This window comes from Phoxinus phoxinus, assembly GCF_949152265.1.
Source record: "Phoxinus phoxinus genome assembly, chromosome: 23".
In the NCBI taxonomy this organism is placed as follows: domain Eukaryota; kingdom Metazoa; phylum Chordata; class Actinopteri; order Cypriniformes; family Leuciscidae; genus Phoxinus; species Phoxinus phoxinus.
Genome location: NC_136898.1, coordinates 25,518,764 through 25,535,663, shown reverse-complemented (window position 1 = coordinate 25,535,663; position 16,900 = coordinate 25,518,764). Strand labels below are relative to the sequence as shown.

The window sequence follows — 16,900 nt, the reverse complement described above, 5'->3', positions numbered from 1 at the left end:
TGATGAAACATGAACAGTTTATTATTTTTATTCACAACAAATGTTTAAAACATATTTGGAACTGTGCAATTTCTTTTTTCTCAGACACGTTATAATAAAAATGTTTGGCTGCGATATGAAAACATTTACTTGTATGACGTTCAACAGTTTCCCTGTAAAAAAGCAGCACATTTAGTATTGCACTTTGAAGTGAGTGGAAACATGAAGGAAAGCATTAAACGCCCTCTGTTAACAGGAACACTTGTACTGGATTGTGTTTTCAGGTTTAATATGCGGTTCATTTTATATTCTGAAATGCTTGTTCAAATATAGAAAGGTCACAATGTCACTTCAATTTAATGCTTTAAAAATACACAAGAACATCAGACAGAAAAGTGACTCAAGATTTGGAAAAGTGTGCAAATTTAAGCTTCCCTTATTGTGCACATACTTCATAAAGTGACAAACTCACCCAGAATGCATCAGTACGCTCAGATTCAGCTGGAGAATGACACAAGTCATCAGGAAGTGTGCGTCTGTAACCCAGTCTAGTTTCCCTTATGTATCCATTAACCACACAGGTTATATTTACAGTACACTGAAGCAACACCGCCACAGTGAGGCCCGGGTCAGAGCGTCCGGGTCACATGACTTCATCTCGCTCTCATTGGAGAACTTGTGAATGATTGTTAGCAACAGAGATGTTAGGCAGAACTCACTGGCGTTCAGGAATAACCATCCTCTGCTCACTCCGCATTCAACTAAACCGTTTCAATCTCCATGAAATCACGACGATTATTATGATTAGAAAGAAAAATACAAAACGTTTTTTTTAAATGATCAAATCCCTGTTGAAATAGCTTGTCTTGAGCAAGTAAGAGCCGTTAAAAGCAATATCACTTTTTTTTAAATGTCAATGATGTTCGATGGCTTCGAGTGAGTTTCTTGGACTGGTTCAGTAGTTGGTCCCGTGAGGGCGTCACATGAAGAACTGGCCGAGCAGATTGGCGGCGCCGAGGAGCATGAGGCCGCCGTGGAAGAGCGCCGAGGGCCAGCGCAGCTCTCCTCTGCGTCTCAGAGACACCATGTGGATGAGCGAGGGCAGCACGAACACCAGAGCCAGGCCACAGATGGCCCCCGAGTACCTGACCACACACAGCACAGGTTAACACCACCGGCCACACGGATCCGGCTCACGCACACCACGCCACCCTTACCTGATGATGGAGCCGATGTTGGGGTAAAACATGGCCGTCACGACTCCAGCTCCCACAACCAGGACGTTCAGCACAAACACATGCAGGAAGCTAGCGGTGGAGAACAACGACACGGACAGATGATCAGTGGTTTATAGCCCAAGTAGTGCTGGATTCAGAGGTGGACAACTTCCTTACTGGAGTAAAAGTACAGATACTACTGGTCAAATATTACTCCGTTACAAGTAAAAGTAGTAAAGACCGATTTTTACTTCAAGTAAAGTACAGAAGTACTCGTTTTTAAAAGTACTTAAGTATAAAAGTAAATGTCAATGCATTGTTTTATTATTGTTGCATGTAATATTTACAGTAGCCTATGCCTCTGAATCTCTGCTTATGCCCTCATATCAATATCACATGTATTTCTAGAACACAGTTCCAGTCGTGGGATTGAATAAGTCACTCAATAACGTCCACAATGGTTTCGGACACACAAATGGCTGTTCCCATTTTTTTGGCTTTTAGTATGAATACGTTAGCCTTACTGTTATCTATAAGCTAGTGTGCTCCAAAACAATGACAAAATTCACATTTAGACCAAACCCAACGTTGAAAATTAAAATCATGTTGATGTCAGAATCCAATGTCAGATTGACGTTGATCTCCAACGTTGGACAGACGTTGTATTGTGGTTGAAAATCGGGTTGACGTCAGAAACCAACATCAGTCGAGTTCTGACGTCAACCAGACTTTCATTTACAACCAAAATCATCCCTGACGTTACTACTCTCTACTCGAGGACCGTGACAGAAATGTAGTGGAGTAAAAAGTATGATATTTGTCTTTCAAATGTGGTGAAGTTAAAGTAAGTTTCCAGAAAAAATTATACTCAAGTAAAGTACAGATACTCAAAAAGTGTACTTAAGTACAGTACTCAAGTAAATGTACTTTGTTACTGTCCACCTCTGGCTGGATTACAGCAGCTTTACAGCTGTTCGGTATATGGTGTGGATGGAACATGATGTCAAATATAAACGCCAATAAGAGTGTCGTCATGATCAGTAGAACTAAAGATGATAAATGTTTGAACTACCCTGATTTTAAATGGGCTAATAATGAGCTTAGTGTCTGTAATAAGGTGAAATACCTTGATGATGACGATATTTACAGGCGATGTCACATGATGTATGCACAAGCCAATATTCTCTTACATAAGTTTAGTTCATGTACGGCTGGTGTGAAGATATCTCTGTTCACAGCTTGCTGCACACCGGTATATACTGCGCACTTGTGGTCAAACTATAGAAAGGCAAGTCTTTTCAAATTGAAAGTAGCATGTAATATAATGACGCAATGAGAATTACTCAAGACCAGGATGGTGTAGTGCAAGTGAGATGTTGGTGGTTGCGAGGACCTTTCGTGCCGTTTTAAGAAACCTAATGTTTACATTCATGTGCCGGCTGAATGGGTCACAAATATGCTACCAATCCCGTATGTGGAAACACTGGGATAACTGTCTCCTGGTAGAACAATGAATCTCTTTTTTTAATGTGTAGGTATGTGTGTATGCAAGTGCATTTATGGATATGTATTTCTGTATTGTTTTGGGTAAGATTTGGACCTTGAGTCTGTAATAAAAGTTTTGATTGATTGATTGAATTCATGTAGATCCTCAAGTGTCTGTAATAATCAGGCAGTGTTCTGCTCATAATATATGATTTCCAAGCATTGAGTATGATCATTCTCATGGACATGTAAACTCTGTCAGTAATGACTCTCCCTCATGTTGTTCCCCGTCAGACTTTCCTTCATCTTCAGAACACAGATGAAGATATTTGTGATTAAATCACTCCTTCATAGGCTTCTATTGTAATTGATATCTAAGTATTAAAAGTATTCTGGTCGCTTGATAAACTTAAGGTTGAGCCGCTGTAGTCACTTGGACTATTTTAAACATTGTCTTTACTAACTTTCTGGGCCGGCAAGTTTTAAAGGATTAGTTCACTTTAAAAAAAAACGTTTGCTGATAATTTACTCACCCCGATGTCATCCAAGATGTCCATGTCTTTCTTTCTTCAGTCGAACAGAAATGAAGGTTTTTGATGAACACATTTCTCCATATAATGGACGTCAATGGGCCCCAAACGGTTCAAGGTCCAGATGACAGTGTCAGCGCCGCTTCAACGGACTTTAAACGATACCAGACGATGAAAATAAATTTAAAAAATAAATAAAGTTTAAGTTTTATAAGCACAAACGCTCGCCTTGCTCTGTTCTGTGATACGCGATTACGTTGAAAAGGTCACGCTTGACGAGTCAGTGTTTGCAAATGTGCGGAAGGAGGACCATACACACATATTCAAATGTCTTTGTGTCAGTTTATCGGTTAAAATGCCCATTGCGTGCCGTGTGCGTATCCTGGGTGTTGTAATATTAAAAAGCCTAAAAGAAAATTGTCGTCAGGATAGAAATTTTTTACTTTTCATAGAAGCGCGACCTTTACAACGTAACTGCGTATTACGTGACGTCACGAACGAGCATCACAGAACAGAGCAAGGCGAGCGTTTGTGCTTATAAAACTTAAACTTTTTAATTTATTTTTTAAATGACGATGGTTTCGCTAGATAAGACCCGTATTCATCGTCTGGTGCCGTTTAAAGCCCGTTGAAGCGGCGCTGACAGTGTCATCTGGACCTTGAACCGTTTAGTCCCCATTGACGTCCATTATATGGAGAAATGTGTTCATCAAAAACCTTCATTTCTTTTCGACTGAAGAAAGAAAGACATGGACATCTTGGATGACATCGGGGTGAGTAAATTATCAGCAAAAGTTTTTTTTTAAAGTGAACTAATCCTTTAATAACACTAGAAGCCTATGGAGGAGTGAGACACTCTCAGATTTAATCACAAATATCTTCATCTGTGTTGTGAAGATGAAGGAAAGTCTGACGGGGAACAACATGAGGGAGAGTCATTACTGACAGAGTTTACATGTTTGGGTGAACTAACACTTTAAGGGTTTTCTGCTATAACGGTGTGTCGTGTTAGCGGACCCTAAGTTAATAACTAATGATGGAAGTGAATCGATCAAAACTAACTTTATCTGGACAATAACTTTATTCTAGAGCTGCTGTAAAGCCAGAACTATCTCTGTTACTGTGATCTCCTATTATCTCTGTAAAGCTGCTGTGAAACACTCTATATTGTTAAAGCGCTGTATAAATGAAGGTGACGTGATGAGTGAGCAGTTACGACTGACCCTGGGTAATGATCCCCGAAGATCTGTCCCATGAGCTGCACGCGCACCAGGTACCCGAGCAGCGGATACACCGTGGTCATCTGGAACAGGAGGAAGGTCCTCGCCACGAACACCAGCACGTCACTGCTGGGGAAGTTATCCAGGAAGTTCTGCAACCCGGGAGACAGATTCATGTCTGCACTTCACACGGCTTATTAACTTCATGATCTTCCATCAGCAGGACTTACGGGCTCGATGCACTCTTTAGACAGCGGCGGGGATGGGAACGCAGCGAAGATCAGCACCCCCACATACAGGTACGTCAGGCCCACCAGCAGGTACGCCAGGGACAGGTCCCGCACCTGACGGCACACACACATCACAGCAGCATTATACTACAGTCAACTAGATATACTATGATGATAATGATAATAATGATAAAACACCGGGCCTGAAAGCGAGGCTGGGAGAGACAGAGATCTCTTCTGTACTGTTGTTTAATGTGTTTGTGGATTATTCTGCTGACGAACACTAAAAAAATATCTTTACCACAAAACTAAGTAGCCAAAAAACTCCAGACAACATGATCTGGGGAAAATGATAAGTGATCTATAAGTGTGGATCTACAGTGAATGCCATTGTATCCCGCTTTCATACCGCTCTGAATAAAGTCTATATGATAATCAGTGTGTGTGTAAATGAAACATCTTCTCTCTGAAACACACTTTATGCTTCTTCAGTTAAATCACAGCCTTTGATTTGATAAGATATAGTCGCGATTTCAAATTTATTCTAATTCATTGTTCAGGCCAATCTGATTATTTTAATGTTAGATGTGATTGAATCTTCAGCTCGTCTGCAGTTCCTTTATGAACCCCGGTTTAGGAAACCCCGGTTTAGAGAATCTCAACGGCCTAAAAATGGGATAAAACTTCTTTATGCAATATATATATATATATAAATAACCCATTTTTGTGGTGAAATGTTATCTGGGTATTCTTGAAAAGGTTTTGTGAGACTCACTCCAATATAACAAAGAGAAAAGAAATCTTCATGTTGCCATAATAAACATTTCCTGTGTTTGCTCAGTGACTAGACAACGAGAAATGAAGAGTCATGACCAAACTACACAAATGTCCGGGAATCATTACATAGACAGAAAACTGTCTGACAGTGAGGATATTCCTGTTCTCTCCACCACAATGACTCGACTCCTATTTCCCCTTTTCACACACTGCACACGTATGATGTGTAATATGAATGTGCTGAGCTGGTGATCACGCGGCGATGACGACAGGCGGAGAACACTCACGTTGTTTTCTTGATGTCGGTTGCTCTTCATAAGTGTGATGACGCAGTTGTGGATGAAAAATGCTAATGTGAGAACTCCACTCAGCTGAACAAACAGTGATCTGAACTCTAAATCAAGCCGGAGACAACAGAGACAGCCACACATTTCACAGAAACCATCAGTGCGTGCTTATTCAGGTCACTCTCACACGACTCCAGTCAGGCTTCACTCGCTGCGGAGGACATCATGGAAAACAAAGGATAACCGCTTCGATCTTTGGACGCCTGATTTTGCACTTGAATTGGACATTTAATGTCACGCAAATCGTCCGGCAATAAAGAAAGTGACAGTGATTTACAGGGATTGCTGTGTGAAAGGGGCTATTGGTTGTGTTTTACACAGCAAATGGCGTGAAAGTTGAATTAGCTTTCTGAAACGTTTCCCGCTTCAACTATGAAGCAGGAACTATAATGGCTCGATGCTTGGCTCTGTACAGTTCACTGCAGCGGGTAACAGAGTCGTGTGAAAGAGGACATGAATAAAGAAAACATAGATATGCCTTCAAAATTATTCTTTCTCAAGAAGATTGGAGGAAAAGAAAAAAAGATTGCGTTACCTGGCACAAAAAACATTGAAGAATGGAGCCAGTGGAACTCCAGGTGAAAGCCCAGCCGGATAGCTTTATACGTGACCAGAAAGATGAGATAGACCACCGATGCAGTGCCTGTGGAAATCAACGTCACTGCTGAAAACACAAGCTGCGGTTCACATCCGTCACGAAACACCACTGGCCAGATTACTCCACTTCAATAGAACCGTTCCCGTGATGATGATGACCTGTTAGGTGTAATCTTCTTGACCAATGTAATCTTCTTGACCGATGCAACTGACCCACTTCAACATTAGACCTCTCCAAGTATTATCACATCACATCTCTTGCACGAACTCACCATCCCAGATCAGATCAAGTCCAAAATACATGAATAAACCAGTACCCCCAACATCCAGTCTATACTAATGCACACATGACAGAGTAATATAGCTAAACTTATTACACACTCCACTCCTAGTGCATCTGCCTCGATACCTAAATGTCCTTCTCATGCAACATTAGCTCTAGCTGGGCAAAGAGAGGTCATACCTAGGAAAGTGAACCTGGCGAAGAAGGATGCGGAGCGGAAGTTGAGCAGCGGCAGCAGCAGAACGATGAGGTACAGCGGGATGGTGTTGGTTTTACTCCACCAGAGGTCGAACACGTGACCGGTGCCGTTCTCACTGGCGTAGCTCAGGGGACAGCTGCTGTTCTGGTGAGGGTCCACATCTGGATACGGGCATATCACTAGTGCAAGAGTCCAAAGAGAAACACTCAATCATTCATTAAAATGAGACGGTATGACACTTTGAATGCCAAGCACACGAGATGCAGATTCAAATGAGCGTCTCGAATCATCCCAATATTGGACCAATGTTTAAAAAACCTATATATGTTTCAGGCAAATCAGCTCTAGTAGATATAAGTAGATCTTAAAAAAAAAAAAAAATTCCAGGAGATAATCATGGAGATCTTCATGATCACATTTGTTATAGTGTCACAAAAATGGTTTGGAATATCAAAAATATAGTTCATAATGTTTGTGAGGTCATGTCTGAAAATTAACCGGTGCAAAGAACGGTCTCAATCTGTGAGAGGATTGTCCAAAACCTTCTCTAGGCAATAAGGCCGACGGACTCATGTTTCATGCATAACTTCCCAACCACTAGATGGTGCCGTCTCAAAATTACACCAGTATTTCAGGGCATCGTCCCAATGACACTTACCACGTTTTGTTCAGATAAAATACAGCTTTTTGCATGAAAAAGAAAAAAAATCAAACCATTAAACCCTGGGTATTATTAGACTCTGTATGGATCCAGGAATCCAAAGAGACCAGGCTCACGACTTCAAACCAGTTACTGCTACCATCAATCAATCAATCGAAAAATGTGTTCCAGGAAGACATGGCCTCACGGCCCATAGTTCCACAAAGTCACAATAGCATGATATATACACACACACAATGCCAATCTCCATGCAATGCACCGACTCACAGACCTGTGACACACCAACACAAACATCACCAGCAAGTGTGAGATCACCCAAACATTTCTCACGCAGATCCATGTACAAAGAACAATCATATAAGAAAAGCTTCTCGTCTTCAATCACAGAGGTATTAGTTAGATTACAATAATCACAGATTCTCTCGGTCATTGGTATATTACTCATCTGCGGTTTCTACAGCTAAACAGTGTCTGAGCCTCTGACCGGAGATCGTGCGGATGCTGCTCTCCTGTACCAACAACCACTCGCACAGGGAATATATGTTCAACTGCTTATTTACTACAGCTGGCGTGTGCCGTGCATGTTGTGGTTTCTCTCAACCATTGAGTCAGAATAGATGTGAATGTTCTTATATCAGCAACACTTTGAGCACTAGAGAAACCATAGAAGTGCAACAGATCTCGAATGCAGGAACCCATGTTTATCTACACACTTCATCAAACGGATAAAGCTTATTATAACATGTTCTTGGATAACGATAATTAGACATGGACACTACTTTTATACAATACATGATACATCTTTTCATATAGGTAGTGGACAATGCAAATCTACCCAGATCTGCTACTAGCACTAAAATCACTGCTACTAATAATAATAATAATGATAATGATAATGCATCACTATGACGACTCACCTCTATCTGTTCCATTTGTGCCGAAAGTATCTGATGAGCTGACATTGTGAACATAGTCTGTGGATGCAAAATACACACGCAGTTTTACAGATGTTCCTAGAAAACATCAACATCCCATCTAATGGACAGCAGAAAGCACGAGGAATGCTGGGAAAACTATCACTTACTGTAGATGAATCTCCCAGTATTGAACAGGAAGTTGGACATGAGAACCCAGTAGACCACCATTGCACCAACCAGTGACACCAGTGAGAAGACGAGGCTCGACCATTTTCCAAATGCCCCAAAGTAATATTTACACACATCAGGAAACTCCCAGTCTGAGGTGTCCACATACGCTGCAAACACACATTACACACACCTCATGTTATCCCCGTAAACCCGACATGTGCAGTCGGTCAGGGAAATACCATTGCTTGAAATGGAGCATTAGGCCTAGAAAAATCATGTTTGTTGTGGAGTATAATATTTGAAACGGCGTTTATGGCTCATATAGTATGATGATATCGTGAGATGCAAACTCAAAAAGTGAGCAAAAATATGCAATTTGGATCAGATGCTGATATTTATATGGCTAAAAAAATGTATGCAATTCTGATAGCTTGGAATCATCCATATCTTTAGAATAGCAGACTACCGACATAAAACACATATAAATATCAGTTGTCACACTCAATCTGCCAAAAATGTCTTTGTAAGATGATATTTAAATGCTTTCTTTATTTAGTGTTATGGTCAAAGCTCTGTAGTCTTACAACATAATGCAATGACTGAGAGATGAACAAATAAACATTCCTCAAAAGCCTGATGTAAAATGACAAATTATGTACGGATAATCAGGGTTGCCAGGTTAGCATAACAAACCCAGTGCAATCGCTATTCATAACCCACCCGATCAAGGCCAAACCTGCCAGTCACAATCCAGCTGAGCTTTGCAAACTTCTGATAATGTTGATCATTTAGAGGCCCTATATATATATATGATAAAGTAGGCTTTAAAGGGTTAAACATCTGCTAAACGGAGTTCTGTTTTTTTTTCATTTTGATGATTATGGCTTACAGATTATGAAAACCCCAAATTCAAAACTACAATATTGTGAAAAGGTTTTCATAAGCTGTAAGCCATAATCATCAAAATTATAACAAATAAAGGCTTGAAATATCTCACTTTGCATGTAATGAGTCTATATAATATATTAGTTTCACCTTTTAAATTTAATTAATTAAATAAATCAACTTTTGCACCATATTCTCATGTTTCCAGTTTCACCTGTACATGATAAAGTAGGCTTTAAAGGGTTACACATCTGCTAAACCTGTGCCCAATAATGGAAATACTGTAAAGGGATAGTTCACTTAAAAATGAAAATTCTGTCATCAATTACTCTCCCTCATGTCGTTCCAAACCCGTAAGACTTTCCTTCATCTTCGAAACACAAATGAAGATCTATGAGGAAATCTGAGAGCTGTCTGTCCCTCCATTGACAGTTACGCAACTACCAGTTGCTGCTTCAGACCGTAAGAGATCAGAAGACTAATGATCAGTTGAGCAGAGAATTGAGCCGTTTAGTCCAAAATTTCTGATTGCTTTATATGATGAACAGAGGGAATTTAGGCTTTTATTCACTTATAAACATTGATCAGCTCACACATGAGATGTGGTAAACGGAAGATCAATGTTTCCTTGACGTGCGAGATACAATGAGGCTTGTGTTTGTTTGCTGATAAATGTTTATATGTGAATAAAAGCCTAAATTCAATCTGGTCATCATAAAAAGCGATTGTGTCTCTTCAGAAAACTCGTACCAAATCACTCAATTCATAAGGATTCGTTTTACGATCTCTTTATGAACTTTTTGAAGCGTCAAAGTGGTAGTCGCGCAGCTGTCAATGGAGGGCCAGAATCTCTCAGATTTCATTAAAGAGACGTTCAGAAGATGAACGAACGGTTTGGAACGACATGAGGGTGAGAAATCAATGACAGAATTTTTTATTTTGGGAGGACTAACCCTTTCACATCCTCTTCATTTTCTCCATAAATAACTTTTTTTAGTAACAATGTAGGAACATATCAAGACCTGAATCTAGCAGGAACTCCTAATGTCTTCATAAACACACAAACAAACTCCTAGTAAAGCACTACAATTCATATCCGTAAGCAGGGCCAGTTCAAATGCGCTCTATTAAACTATTCATCAGGATTTGAACCTGGTTTCCCTTTTAATATCACACATTATGAACCTAGATTATCCTGTTTTCTGTCACATGAAGGACCAGAACTGTCACTGGGGTCCCCTAAAAGATTAGGGTCATAATGCTTCTCATTGCACATTAATATGAGAATGATCAAATCATATTATTAACTTCATGATATGTTAACCTATATTCAATGAAATTCACCTTTAGCGCTTTTCACAATACATATTGCATCTACATTACAATATAGAGTGATCTGTTCTCAGAGGTAACTGTCCAAGTTATGCATTTCAGAAATGTACGTACGTATACAAATCACACGGTTTACATTAATACATTATTAGCTAACTATGTATTAATGAAGTAATGAATACATGCGTGTTAAAAAATGATTAGGATATATATTAAAAAATGTAGCATTGGTGCACATATCTTTCATAACATGAGCCTTGTGTATTGCGTGTGTATTGCGTGTGAAAGAATGTCTGTTTATTTGAGGTAAGTCATGAGGTTGGCTTACGTATGGACTTGGTGGACTTTAACACTCTGTAGCAGCAGTAAAGCGTCAGCAGGCCCATGAGAACAATGATGATGATGCCCAGAGTGAAGCCCGCCTACAAGACACACACTTATTCATCTCCACAATAACCTGCAGCGAGTAAAGGAAATACACACACACACAACTTACCTGTTTTATTCCCCATGGTATACTTAATATAGATGTTCCCATCATAGTGTTCCATATGGCAAAGCTGCACACACACACACACACACACACACACACACACACACACACACACACACACTATAAGTATTAATAACTGCTTGTACATCTGTAGAAATGTCACCTTTAAACCCTTTATGAAAAACACCAAAACTGAACGTCTGCAGACACAACTACTGTTTAAAGGCCATGAATCTTTACCAAGGCAAGTATTGCTGAGATTTCTGATTGGCTGTCTTTTGCTAATCAACTCGACATAACATTCTGTCTGCGTTTGGCACTTCATAACTTCATAACTGTGTGTGAAAAGCCTTTCTGAGATTGGTCTTACATGGTGACAATGCTGGGGTTTCTGGCAGCGCCGTCGCCTCCCTGCACTTTGAACGCTGTCCCCAGTGGACTGTAGATATAGAGGTCCTCAAGAGAAGGGATCACATGGTCCGGCGGTGCCTGGGGAAGATAAGGTGCATAAACATTACCTCCCAGTACAGGACTAGATCACAAACTGTGTCCACACGACTGATGCGCTGTCCAGAGAGAGAGATTCACGCTTGAAGACCGTGCTAATGCGTCCTCCACAAACCAAACCAGGGAAATCAAAGCCACTGGATAATGTAATTACACAGATTCAAAACCGCATATAAATCAGTGGAATAAGGCAGAGATGACGTAGCCCTCAAACACAGGCTAACTGACACTCAATTATCATGAGCAACTCAATCCTCTGTTCTAGACAGTGCAAGCTTAAAACTGAAATCTGTCATCGTTTGCTCTCTCATGTCGATCCAAACCTGTATTATATGCTGTATAAAATAAAATAAATGACATGAGTGCAAGTTCACATTTTGGGTTAAACTATCCCTTTAAACCACTGTAAACCTGTATTGGAAACGGGTAGAATGAATGTTATGAAGGAATAAAATACATAAATATATTAGTTACAATTGTGTTGAATATTTATCCTAAATTCTCTTTTCATTTGTATTTTAAGGTCTGATTGAACCCACAAGCTTTCATTTCACACACAGGAAGACTATTGTGCTGGTGTGTGTATTTGACAAAAGTTGTTTTAATTTATACTACAGGGCCGTTGAATGCTTGAATCTGATTGGTTGACGAACGTTCTGAGGTGTGCAATTATTTTCAGGGAACCGCACGGCTAAAGTAGTTCCGGCAGGTCTTGACCGCATTACAGCTCCATATCACTGCGCGTGGTCAACTGTAATAACGGACAATAAGATACAATTCATAACAAGAAAAACCGCAGCCCCATGCGCTCGATCTGCAATTCTCAATGTCTAACTTCACAATCAATGGAAATATGCAGTTTAATTTTAATAAATAAAGTATACAGTCCTATAGCCTACATAATCAATAGAAAATTAAACTGAATATTTAAATAAATTGATAGTCCTGTTGCACGGGTTTTCGTAATTATTGAAGATAATATAACAAATAAATAAAATTGATAGGCCTATAGCCTACTTGTTAAAAGGGCTTTGTGTTTCATTTATTAGTCTAGTCTACTGTCACTATAGAAAAAAAGAATGAACGAATTAATTAAAACGAATTGAATTAATAAATAAATAATAATATTGACGCACATGCTTCTCTCTAAGGCCGGTTATGAATGTAATTTGATACTTATGCACGCGTGTTCAGCGCGTTCAGTCTGTGTTCACAGTGGTGTTTAAAATCTGCTGCGTTCACAGTCAGAGAGTGTGTCAGTCGTGAAGTGTGTGTCCAGCATTACTCTGCTATCAGCGGCTCAAACCTCCGCTAACTCTACAATGACGTTTTGGAATTAGCAACGGAGCATGGGTTTAGATGCGCAAGGAATTAGTCCTACATACAAGAGCGTTTTAATGACAAAAACTTTACAAACGTCTTGAAATACATCATCTGAACAATAGTTCGGGGTGTGGTAACTGTAGTACAAGCGGAATAATTGACGACAGGCCGTTGAATTATTATAAAAATAACGACACTTACATATTCTTCATTCTAAAACCGCAGTCGTAGCCGTTGTGTGAATGTGTGCGGGTCGAACCCAGTGATCACAGGACCAGTCCATGCGAGGGGAGCGGATGCCCTGCGTGGGGCAGTTCTGTAATGTGGATGTGTTGTGTTGGCCAACAGGAAGATGTGCTTCTCACATCACTACACTACTGACAATAGACAATGCACCTTTTTGCCCACAACAAAAAGTTTTGCAGAAAGCACTGCTAAACAGTGGCGCACACACTACTTCTGACGGCACAAGTTGTGCAAGTTGTTCATTAGGCACAAGTAGAGACTATGTTCGTTCGGCCGGAAGCTAGTCATTATACTTTATTACATGGCTTGGTTAAATTCTAATGTAGAATGCGGTCTGTTATTTCTTGATAAGTATAACACACCGTTGCCATGGACAAAACAATGTATGTATAACAAAACAGAGCGTTGCCATGGACACGGTGTTCTTTAACGGAAGCAATACAGTCATTTTTAAATCAATAAACTCTTTTTAAATCAATATTTTGTGTGAAATGATTGATTTATTTGGTAGGTAGCCATGTAATAAGCGGGATAATGTATAGCGATGCGGTTGTTATAGCGAACACAACCCTTCAGGCTCTGCTTCGCGTCGGGTCACGATCAGCCCGTCAGTGTTGTATTCGCTATAACCGCCTCGCTATACATTATCCCTTACTTGTAACGTGGTAAATATGGGTATTTTTTCTTACACAAACGCATAGCTTCACTTCAGAAGGCCTTTATTAACCCCTCAGAACCTGTGGAGCAGTTTAATCATGGATAGACACACTTTTATCATGGATAGATGCACTTTTATGATGGATAGATGCACTTTTATGATGGATAGATGCACTTTTATGATGGATAGATGCACTTTTATCATGGATAGATGCACTTTTATCATGGATAGACGCACTTTTATGATGGATAGATGCACTTTTATGATGGATAGACGCACTTTTATGATGGATAGATGCACTTATCATGGATAGATGCACTTTTATGATGGATAGATGCACTTTTATGATGGATAGATGCACTTATCATGGATAGATGCACTTTTATCATGGATAGATGCACTTTTATCATGGGTAGATGCACTTTTATCATGGATAGATGCACTTTTATCATGGATAGATGCACTTTTATGATGGATAGACGCACTTTTATGATGGATAGACGCACTTATCATGGATAGACGCACTTTTATGATGGATAGATGCACTTTTATGATGGATAGATGCACTTTTATGATGGATAGATGCACTTTTATCATGGATAGACGCACTTTTATGATGGATAGATGCACTTTTATCATGGATAGATGCACTTTAATCATGGATAGATGCACTTTTATCATGGATAGATGCACTTTTATCATGGATAGATGCACTTTTATCATGGATAGATGCACTTTTATGATGGATAGACGCACTTTTATGATGGATAGACGCACTTTTATGATGGATAGACGCACTTTTATCATGGATAGACGCACTTTTATCATGGATAGATGCACTTTTATGATGGATAGATGCACTTTTATGATGGATAGATGCACTTTTATGATGGATAGATGCACTTTTATGATGGATAGATGCACTTTTATGATGGATAGATGCACTTTTATGATGGATAGATGCACTTTTATCATGGATAGACGCACTTTTATGATGGATAGATGCACTTTTATCATGGATAGATGCACTTTTATCATGGATAGACGCACTTTTATCATGGATAGATGCACTTTTATCATGGATAGACGCACTTTTATCATGGATAGACACACTTATCATGGATAGACGCACTTTTATGATGGATAGATGCACTTTTATGATGGATAGATGCACTTTTATGATGGATAGATGCACTTTTATCATGGATAGATGCACTTTTATGATGGATAGATGCACTTTTATGATGGATAGATGCACTTTTATGATGGATAGATGCACTTTTATGATGGATAGATGCACTTTTATCATGGATAGACGCACTTTTATGATGGATAGATGCACTTTTATCATGGATAGATGCACTTTTATCATGGATAGACGCACTTTTATCATGGATAGACGCACTTTTATCATGGATAGATGCACTTTTATGATGGATAGACGCACTTTTATGATGGATAGACGCACTTATCATGGATAGACGCACTTTTATGATGGATAGATGCACTTTTATGATGGATAGATGCACTTTTATGATGGATAGATGCACTTTTATCATGGATAGACGCACTTTTATCATGGATAGATGCACTTTTATGATGGATAGATGCACTTTTATGATGGATAGATGCACTTTTATGATGGATAGATGCACTTTTATGATGGATAGATGCACTTTTATCATGGATAGACGCACTTTTATGATGGATAGATGCACTTTTATCATGGATAGATGCACTTTTATCATGGATAGACGCACTTTTATCATGGATAGATGCACTTTTATGATGGATAGACGCACTTTTATGATGGATAGACGCACTTATCATGGATAGACGCACTTTTATGATGGATAGATGCACTTTTATGATGGATAGATGCACTTTTATCATGGATAGATGCACTTTTATCATGGATAGACGCACTTTTATGATGGATAGATGCACTTTTATCATGGATAGATGCACTTTAATCATGGATAGATGCACTTTTATCATGGATAGATGCACTTTTATCATGGATAGATGCACTTTTATGATGGATAGACGCACTTTTATCATGGATAGACGCACTTTTATCATGGATAGATGCACTTTTATGATGGATAGATGCACTTTTATGATGGATAGATGCACTTTTATGATGGATAGATGCACTTTTATGATGGATAGATGCACTTTTATGATGGATAGATGCACTTTTATCATGGATAGACGCACTTTTATGATGGATAGATGCACTTTTATCATGGATAGATGCACTTTTATCATGGATAGACGCACTTTTATCATGGATAGATGCACTTTTATGATGGATAGACGCACTTTTATGATGCACTGACGCACTTTTATCATGGATAGATGCACTTTTATGATGGATAGACGCACTTTTATCATGGATAGATGCACTTTTATCATGGATAGATGCACTTTTATCGTGGATAGATGCACTTTTATCATGATAGACGCACTTTTATCATGGATAGACGCACTTTTATCATGGATAGATGCACTTTAATCATGGATAGATGCACTTTAATCATGGATAGATGCACTTATCGTGGATAGATGCACTTTTATCATGGATAGATGCACTTTTATCATGGATAGACGCACTTTTATCATGGATAGATGCACTTTAATCATGGATAGATGCACTTTAATCATGGATAGATGCACTTTTATCATGGATAGATGCACTTTTATCATGGATAGACGCACTTTTATCATGGATAGACGCACTTTTATCATGGATAGATGCACTTTAATTAATCATGGATAGATGCACTTTTATCATGGATAGATGCACTTTTATCATGGATAGATGCACTTTAATCATGGAT

At 39.2% G+C, this 16,900-nt stretch overlaps 1 protein-coding gene across 8 annotated transcripts in view; it reads right to left on the bottom strand.

Moving 5' to 3' along the window:
• Window position 1: 1 nt before the first annotated feature.
• Window positions 2–16,900, bottom strand: part of slc38a9 (solute carrier family 38 member 9) — a 219,439-nt gene continuing 202,540 nt past the window's right edge. For all 8 annotated transcript variants that reach the window (XM_079600229.1, XM_079600232.1, XM_079600231.1 and 5 more), the window contains 12 exons: window positions 11,694–11,812; window positions 11,327–11,390; window positions 11,159–11,252; window positions 8,610–8,780; window positions 8,443–8,499; window positions 6,846–7,043; window positions 6,321–6,428; window positions 5,726–5,832; window positions 4,662–4,775; window positions 4,435–4,583; window positions 1,197–1,286; window positions 2–1,124 (listed from right to left, as the gene is read on the bottom strand). In XM_079600229.1, coding sequence (XP_079456355.1) covers window positions 959–1,124; window positions 1,197–1,286; window positions 4,435–4,583; window positions 4,662–4,775; window positions 5,726–5,832; window positions 6,321–6,428; window positions 6,846–7,043; window positions 8,443–8,499; window positions 8,610–8,780; window positions 11,159–11,252; window positions 11,327–11,390; window positions 11,694–11,812 — 1,437 coding nt within the window. In that variant the 3' untranslated portion in view covers window positions 2–958. The remainder of the gene's footprint in view (window positions 1,125–1,196; window positions 1,287–4,434; window positions 4,584–4,661; window positions 4,776–5,725; window positions 5,833–6,320; window positions 6,429–6,845; window positions 7,044–8,442; window positions 8,500–8,609; window positions 8,781–11,158; window positions 11,253–11,326; window positions 11,391–11,693; window positions 11,813–16,900) is intronic.